This window comes from Camarhynchus parvulus, chromosome 3 (genome assembly GCF_901933205.1).
Source record: "Camarhynchus parvulus chromosome 3, STF_HiC, whole genome shotgun sequence".
NCBI lineage: Eukaryota > Metazoa > Chordata > Aves > Passeriformes > Thraupidae > Camarhynchus > Camarhynchus parvulus.
The window spans coordinates 7,164,687-7,174,113 of NC_044573.1; the positions used below are offsets into that span (position 1 = coordinate 7,164,687).

General features: G+C 44.1%; 1 protein-coding gene across 1 annotated transcript; it reads left to right on the top strand.

Annotated features, from left to right (window-relative positions):
* Positions 1-1,357: 1,357 nt before the first annotated feature.
* Positions 1,358-8,539, top strand: SDE2 (SDE2 telomere maintenance homolog). Its single transcript, XM_030945304.1, is given in 8 exon segments — positions 1,358-1,684; positions 1,687-1,733; positions 2,869-2,986; positions 3,634-3,745; positions 4,276-4,445; positions 5,772-5,883; positions 6,486-6,882; positions 8,250-8,539. Coding segments are annotated over 8 exon segments (1,251 nt in total). The 5' UTR covers positions 1,358-1,608; the 3' UTR covers positions 8,469-8,539.
* Positions 8,540-9,427: the final 888 nt, after the last annotated feature.

Sequence of the window (9,427 nt, forward strand, 5' to 3'; positions counted from 1 at the left end):
ACAGGAGCCTATCTCACTTGCTAACAGGGATTTTCCAGGTGCCACCCTGGCAGGGAAGCTCCCACCTCGGCTGGGGACACACCTGAAGTGGGCAGATGACGCTGTGAGCAATAGTCCTTGCCCATGCTGCTATGAAACAAAAAGGCACTGCAGGAAATGTTGTTATTTGGAGGTAAAGTGACAGGTGTATGACACCCTGCAGGTCTCAGGGCAGGCCAACCACATCTTTGCTAGTGTTTGAAACAATTCCCACCAGAGACATCTGGGAGCAACCTGCCTTCAAATATCCTCTGTGTGGATGGTTATGTTGAAGGCATGGAGGAGATTCAAAACTACCAAAGAGTACAATGGTTGCACTGCCTGATCACCATCATACCTCTGTACACATCCTTTCTGGAAAATCCCACCTCTACCTGTTCAGGAAAGGATGTGTACAGAGGTATGATGGTGATCCAGGCAGTGCAACCATTGTACTCTTTGGTGGTTTCAGATCTCCTCCATGTCTTCATCTTCAACATAACCCTCCACACAGAGGATATTTGAAGGCAGGTTGCCTAAGCACCAAGCTTTTCCAGGAGCAGTTCCCAGTGCTGCAGCTTTTTCCTTATGTAATCCTTTGTTGTTCTTTTGTTAAGGTTTAAGAAACCTTTTTAAATTTTCAAAGTGAGCAGTTGTCTCTCACAAGGGGAAAGGGGGCAAAATGCCTCCCCTGACATGCCAGCTGTCCTTTGGATGCAGCCCTGGATGTGTTTGGGTTTCTGGACTGGAAGTACTCCCTGCTGGTTCCTGTGCAGATTTTCACCCACAAGAATCTTCAATTCTTCTCTGCAGGGCAGTTCCTGATGAATTTATCTCCCAGTCTGTCCTCATGTCTGGGATCACCCAGGAGTCACCTGGAGTCTGTAGCATGCACCAAAGTGACTTCAGTGCTGAAATTGTATTGAAAAGGACCTGTCACCTAAGGCTGACAAGTTTCATTCTGTGGTCACTTAGGACAAATCTTTCAGGTACAAATAGCCTGTGATGTGAGTGTGTTATGTGACCCAGGCGCATCGCCCCCAGACACCAGAGTTCTGGGCGTGTTCCCATTCCTACGCAAACCCGCGTGTGGGAGTAAGCAAGGCGGAGGATCCACAGGGACGCGCTGCAAATCCTCGAATGAAATTTGCACCGTGTTTTTGCCGGACAATGCCGGACACTGCCGGACAATGCCGGACACTGCCGGACAATGCAGGGCTGCCCGTCCCGGCTGCATTTCCCACACTGGCGGCGCTCGGCGGTGCCCCCGCGGCGCCCCCGGCCCGGCCCTGAGGGGGCGCGAGCGCTCCCTCCCCGCTCTCCCTCTGCCGCCGCCGCCAGCGGGAGCCACGGCGCGGCTCCGCCCATGACGGGCTGGGGAAAGGCCGCACAACCCGCCGGGCTGCACAAATCCCGCGGATTAGAACGGCGGGGCTCCTTGGATTCGCCTTGAACCGTTCGCATAAGGAACCGCGAACTATAAAACGCGATAGAAACGCGCCGGGAGGCGCCCGGCGGGGCTGAGGGGAAGCGGCCGCGGCCCCATTGCCCCGCCCTCCTCCGCGTCACGTGACCGCTGGGGCCGCAGCCATGGCGGCGCCGGGGCCGGACCCGCTGTGGGTGCGGGACCCGCTGGGGCCGCGGGCGCGGCCGCTGCCGCTGCCCCCGGGGGCGGCTCCGTGCTCTGCCTCCGCCGCCACCGCGCCCGGGAGCTGGTGAGTGCCGGGGCAGCGGGGAGCCGGTGTGGGGCCCTCCGGCCTCGGGAGGCGCTGCGCTTCCGGTGCCTGCGGCGCTGCGCAGGCCGGCCGCGGCCTCTGCCCGCCCGCGCCCGCGGAGTCGCGATCCGCACCTGGGCGCACCTTGGCTTTCGGTGCTGTCGCTTAGCTGAGCAGCAGGGGTTGCTGTAAGAGAGCCCTGTAGCCTCTTATCAACGTGTTATATATATATATATATGTATATATATGTGTGTGTGTGTGTGTATGTATATATGTATGTGTCTATATATATGTATATAAATATGTATATATGTATGTATGTGTATATATGCGTGGATATATGTATATATATGTGTGTGTCTATATATATGTATATACGTATAGACATATATATGTATATATATATGTGTATATAGGTATACACATACGTATATATACATATATATGTATATATATACACACATATATATATGTGTACATGTATACACGTATATATACATGTATATATGCACATATATATATACATATCTATCTATGTATATGTGTGTGTGTTTCTATATAAACACAGGTGGGTTGACCCTGGCAGGACTCCAGGCGCTCTCTCCTTCCTCTTCTCAGCTAGACAGGACAGAGAAAAATGTAACAAAAGGGATCAAAGGTCGAGATAAGGACAGAGAGATTTCTCAGCATCACAGGCAAAACAGACTTGACTTGGGGAAATGAACTTCATTTATTACCAGTCAAAATCAGGGTAGGATTATGAGAGGTAAAAGAAATCCTAAAAACGCCTTCCCTCTTCCCCTCACTCTTTCTTTCTCTCCCATTATCTCCTTCCCACTAGTGACACTGGAGGACAGGGAATGAAGGTTATGGTCAGATCATCACAGGTTGTTTCTGAATTTTTCCCATTGCACTGTTTTTCCCTGTTCATATTTGCAAGCTGATTTAAACTGTATTCAGTCCTTTGGTAACCAGGAATTAAAACCATTAGAGAATGTTCATGCTTTTCAGATTGTCTGATTTATTTTTGCTCCACTCCGCAAGGAAGAAAACACGACTGCTTAATGGTTTTATTTGTCAGAATGTTTCATTTTTTCTGGCTCAGTGATCTGACTCAATTTTGCTGCTTTTTTAGAACATCCCAGAAGAAAGCTTGTATGTGAAGTGCAATGGACGACTGGTCAGCGATGAAGATGAGTTGCAGAGTGGAGTTGTTTATAGCCTGGAGCCGAGACTCTGTGCTGGAAAAGGAGGTTTGTTGTTTATTCTGCTTCTTAGTGATTTGATTCTTAGGTTAAAAAACTGCTGCTGTGCCATAGTCTGTACTGATAGCAGGAGTCCTCAGATACTGGCAGATCTCTTGTTGTCTATATGACTGATACAAAGTCTCTGAACTAAAACCGAAGTGTTTGTGCAAAGCTGAGGATTGACCAGGGAAGCTGAAGTCCAGATCTTCCTCACATCCCTTTTCAGCTTATCTCTGTTAGTAGAAGTCTGTAGCATGCACCAAAGTGACTTCAGAATTGAAATTGTGTTGAAAGGACCTGTCACCTTAGGCTGCCAAGTTTCATTCAGTGATCACTTAGGACAAATATTTCAGGTACAAATAGTCTGTGATTTGAGTGTCTTATGTGGCCTGATTGACTTTATCTTCTGTTATTTGAAAAACATATATATATAAATGTCAAGATCTCAGTAGTGACTTTATCTTCTATTATTAAAAACATATATATATATATAAAAGTCAAGATCTCAATAGTGACTTTATCTTCTATTATTTAAAAAACATATATATATATATCTAAATGCCAAGATCTCAGAATTCAGCCTAAGCTGGACTCCTTACCTTGACAAGATGCTTCTGTGTAGTTAATTTCTGTTTATTTTTTTCCTCTGGAAGGGTTTGGGTCGATGCTGCGAGCACTGGGTGCTCAGATTGAGAAGACCACAAACAGAGAGGCGTGTCGGGATCTCAGTGGAAGGAGACTGAGGGATGTCAATCATGAGAAAGCGTAAGGCATTTCCTCAGAGGCTGAAATTATAAAATAAGCTCATCCTGTAGCTTACAAAAGAGGTCAAGTGACTGCCTGTTGTAGCAATGAAATGGTGTTTTGAGTACTATAAAGAGCAAAAGTGAAATCTTAAGTGCAGATGCACTGGAAGCCGACAGGGCTCTCCTGACTGTAATTCTATTATTGCAAAAACAGATATGATTTTACTGCAGTCTGAGTCTGAGAGTCTGTTCTGCACCTCTTGGTGCAGAATTCACAATTCCTCGTGTGCAATTCTCACAGTTCTCTCTGAAGCTGCAAGACCACAGTCTTGGGGATGTGTGAACTTGACTGCTGCTTCTGGCTTTCAAAATAAACCCTGCTCTCCTCTCTGTAGCAGAGTCTCTGGCAGTTTCCTCAGTCATTCCCCTGGGTGCTGTTCTCGTTTCCCTTTGCCTCCCAGCCTAGCCGGGGTGGGAGCGTTCTGCGGCGCAGAGCAGGGAGCTGCTGTTAACAGCTGTGAGCGCTGATGTGAGGTGGTGTCGCCGCAGGATGGCGGAGTGGGTGAAGAAGCAGGCGGAGCGGGAGGCGGAGAAGGAGCAGCGGCGGCTGGAGAGGCTGCAGCGGAAGCTGGCGGAGCCGCGGCACACGTTCACCGACCCCGAGTACGAGCGGCAGTACCGAGAGATGGCCGAGCGCCAGGAGGAGTCGCTGCGCATCGGTACGGCAGCACGCTGCACGCCGAGAGCCTCTCTAGCCTCACTCCAGTAGGAAAATTTAAAAAAGAATTGGTTTTTTGTCAGTTAAATGAAATCTTAAATTTCAGCGAAATTTGCTGAAATTTGTTTAATTTTTACTCTTTGTCCTCAGTGTCTGTTAAATTCCACTAGTGAAAAATGCCAGTCACTTGTTTTTAAAATTTTAAAAGTTTAATAGTAATAAAATGGTTATAATAATAGTAATACAATTGCAGTAATAATAATTTGGACAAGTTGAATTAGGACAATAGGAGACAATAGAAACAAAGAGTTACGGACAGTCCGGGTATCTCTTTCTGGGCAAAATAAACAATAAAAGGACCCACGTTAACAGAGGATTAACCCTTAAAAGCAACAGCCTGTTGCATATTCATACACCTCATCCATGATGCATAAATTCCGTTCAAACACAGGATTCTGTCTGGTCAGTGTCAGCTTCTTCCTCTGAATCCTGACGGCGCCTTCAAACCTGAGCGAGGCAGGAAGAAGTTAATTTCTCCTGATAATGGAGCAATAAATTCTTTTTTTCTGAAAGATTTAGGTGTTCTGTGGCTGCTATCTCAGTGCCCGTCCCTCCTTTAGAAAAAAGTATCTTACGTAGCATAGTTTCTATTTTAACATTATGTTATAAGCTAAAACTATATTTAACACACTACTTAAGTGAATTAATACAGCATAACTTTTTAACATAACACATATAATATTCATTTCAATATTTGCAAAAAGCCAATCATAAAATACTCATTTTTCACACACTGAACTGCGTGACATGATACAAGTGATGCTTCACCTTGCTTAGCTAGGTCACCTAGCCAGATTCTGAGTTTAAGATTGAGGTTAATTTTGAGATTAAGAGCCAGATTCTGTGAAGGTGGTGTTGCTAGTTGAGCTGTAAGAATTACCCAGTGAAACTATAAAGGGGTTGTACATAAAAACGTGATATTGGACAGCTGCAGAATACCTTGTTTCACTTCCTGGTCATTGTAGTTACTTTGTTTATCCCTATATTGTTCTCTTGCTGCCAGCTAGGTGGTGAAACTTGAGGCGGAATGGGATGAAGAACCTGCTAGTTCAGTTCAGGAATCCAATTTTAATTCACTCATAGTAAATCCATGTAGGAAAGCTTTTACTGCTACTCAGTTGATGTTCAAGCTTTGAGTCTATATCACCAATAGTGACTCTTTCAATCACTAGTGTTTTAAATTGCATCTGAAGTGAAAAGACAAGTAGAATTTACACCAAACATTAATTGTGTCCTGATGAAGTTCACTTTCAAATTTGTTTTGAAGGCTTGCAGGTTATTGCCAGCAAAGCAGTGTCATCAGAAAGTGGCAAGAGTCGGAAACGTCCGGGTGAGCCTGGGAAGAGCGAAACAAAATCTGAAAAAAGAAAATGTCCTTGGTAAGAGTTATACCTTGTTTTTATACGCCAGCCTTAAGCCTTAAAAAGGATGTAAAGTTGGACACATACTAGTAAGCAGAGTCTAGTCTGAGATGTAGACTTGAAATAAGAAAACTGAACTGATTAAATCAAAGAACCGAAAGTAAACATTTCTGCATTCCTATAGTTCTGTCCCAGATGGAGCAGAGAAACTTCATTTGCAAAAATAGACACTTTTTTCCCCCACCCCTTCTAAATGATTATATTCTACTACTTCCTATTATCCTTTTCTTCATAAATGAATTATAATTTACAATGAACTTAAAAAGATTGGTTTTCTCCCCTGGCATCTTTCGTCTAATGTAACATGGAAGAGAAGTCAAAGATTCCAGTCATTTCTGTATTGGGAATGCTGTAATACCTGTTTTGGGCATTTGTAGCTCCTTTTCAATATTGATAGCTCTTCCATTAACTAAACTAACCTAAACAGATGTTGGAGTAGCTCCTTATATCTCTCTGAAGATGGTTTTGGAAAGAGAAATGTGGCAATTAAAAAAAAATTATTTAAAAGACAAAAAGTGAAGATAGATGCATGTTAATTTGTAACATATTCCCTGTGCCAGGCCAGGGTTGGATGAGGCCGCAGGCTCAGGCTGTGAGGATGACAATAAGGATGACTCCCCTTGTACATCTGACAGAAGTTGTCCATCAGGCAGCAGTGCTAATGGAAGTGTTGGAAATTCAGATGAGTGTTCAAGCAGCTCTGTGGCTTCAGCAGAGAACAGTCCATCTACCAGTGCAAGTGAGAAACCACTGGAGCAGCCAGAAGGTCCTGGAAGAGATCTGCAAGGAGAGGTGTGCACAGGTGGGCAGGCTGAAATTCTGTCTGAAGAAAACAGCAAAATGACAGAGGCCCCAAAGGAAGACACCCAAGGAGAGAATGGAGTGACTCCAGCTCAGAAAGAAGAGCAAGAAAATGTTCCTGCTAAGGCACAGGAAACAAACCAGTCCCAGAGCACAGTAAGTAGGACAAAATGAGCTGAAGAAGCAAGCAAGCTCCAGCAATGTAGCTTTTCCCACTGGATTGATGAGAGCCCAACTGATGCTTGGCAACAAAAGGTGCCAATACTTCTGCTTTATGGGTCCTTGCATAATATTACTGTTTAAGATTTGTGGGGATAATGAATCTAGCTTACTCTAGCAATAAAAAAAGTGTAGCTCTTTTTTTCAGGCAAGTGTAACTCTTTTTTTAGGGAGTTACTGAGATTTTCTCCCTTTTTTCACCTTGGGTGTAAAGTCTGCCACTGGCAACAAATGAACTCTGGTGTGTGAAAGTTCATTACAGTTCAGTGGGGAAAAGACCAAGGATGTAATCTGATCAATTAGAACTTTGTCATCTACTGTACTATTAGAGCTGGCAAGTTTTAAACAGGATGTTTACCATTCTTCACTGTTTACCTTTTGCTCAGTATTTGTGAGACTTTCTATTCCTAGAACAGGAAACTCCACCAATGCTGTGGCAGATTGTTATTGCAGGTGGAAATATTTTTATAGTAGTCCTTGATGAATTTTTTTTTCTTTTTTAGAAGTAGGGTGAAACTAATGAGGTAACCAGTTGGGTTTTTGTATGCTTAGCAGGACAAAGGTTCTGATTTTACTGGCAAGAATTGTTTTTACCAAGTGCACAAGGGGAATTCTCTCATTCCCACTGCTGTTATTCCTTGCTCTGGGTACAGACTATAAGAGCAGTATGTGCATTTAAATATTGAACAAAGTGGGCTCAGATTTTGGTGTCCTTTATACTGTGTTAGTAAATTCCAGCATTTGAATTATCCCATCTATTTCATGGTCTTTTGTAGACAAGGCTCTGGATTGGACTAGACTGACTATCTGTAGGGGTCCTTTTTACCTTCAGTCAATTTGCAAATATACCAATTTCCTTTGAAGATGAAATTTTAACTCACATTTTCTTTTAGTGGCAGGATGAGGTGTGAACTTCACAGCTTGTTTTTTTTGGGTTAATCCTGCTAAAAAAGAGATGCTTCTTAATAAATTTCTTTAATTACAGTGGAACTGCATTAGAAATAACTTTCATCCTCCTTCCTGCTCCTGCTGGAGGTCTATTGGTTATATTCTGCATCAGGCTAAAAAGGGGCTGTCAGCTTTGCTATGCCTCTGGAAGCCAAGATTAACCTGCTGAACTGCTAGGCAAGATGGCAAACTGATGTTTTTCATTCAGTTTTGAATCTTCTGAGGTCTAAGGGACCCACAAGAGTCAAAAGTCCAGCCCCAAGAATCACACCATGTACCTGAGAGCAATTGTCCAAAATGCTTCTTGAACTCCTGTGTTTCTTGAATGTTGTTCTCAAATGTTTTTCTCTTTTCAGGAGGTAGAACCAATAGACCTGCTAGCCTTCAACTCTGCTGCTGAACTGGAAGCCCTGGGTTTAGAGAAGCTGAAGATGGGATTGATGTCTTTGGGACTGAAATGTGGAGGCACTTTGAAGGAAAGAGCAGCAAGGCTTTTTTCAGTGAGAGGTCTGTCTAGAGACCAGATCAAGCCATCCCTATTTGCAAAGCCCCCTAAAGGGAAAACCTCTAGTTAGATTTGGGAATATTTACTTTTTTTGCATGTGTATTTGATGTCATTAAATAAAAGCTCTTGGTATCCTTTCAACTGAGTATCACCAGCTTCTGAACTCACATCCACAAGATTCCCAGGGAGTTTTGGAAAGGATGGGCAGGTGGAAGGATAGACATCATCATGGACACAGTGCTTGGAGATCTGTTCCACAGGGTATTGGAGGGAGAAGAGAAACACTGAGGCTCTGCAAATCACATCCCATGGAGGCTGTGACAGGACAAGTGGAGTCTGTGTGGAAAGGAAATGGGTGTGTTTACTGACTGTTTCACTAGGAAACTGGGATGCAGGGTGCTTGGGAGGTCACCTTAGCCTGTTGAAGTTTTGCTGGTGTAAATCCAGAGGGTGGGGATGTTAGATCTGGCAGTCCCTGCCCGGGTGGCAAAGCTTTGATGTCACCAGCTCTCTAAAAGGCAGTGACAATGTTTGGGACAAGAGAGCTTTCAGCTCTTTGAGCACACTCAAGCTCCTCTCTAGTATGGGAAGGGGAGTGTGGGACAAAAAGTGAAGTGGCCATTTTAGTGGTGTGTTTTGGCAGCAACTACCCAAGTTATTTCCCTTCACTGCAGTTCTCTCTTGCTTCAGTTTTACTGATGCAGCCACTTCCAAGCCTACCCCGTGTGTCACACACTTGCCTTTAGTGTTGTGGGTTCCTTATTAAACCAAATCAGTTCCCTGATGTGGCTCTATCAAATTTGTGCCAGCACAACAGAAGCAGAATTACATAAAAACACTGGTTGGGATATTTTAAACCACCAGTAGCACCAAACACTATTGACAAACTGCATCTTCAGTAGTGCCAGAATTAAAAGAAATGCCCCACATCTATTTTAGAGGGCAACAGCTGTGCCTTGAACCAGCTCCACACTTTGGCAATTTTATTTTGGAATTGTTTAGCTCCTGCTGAGTGAAAAAAGGAACAAG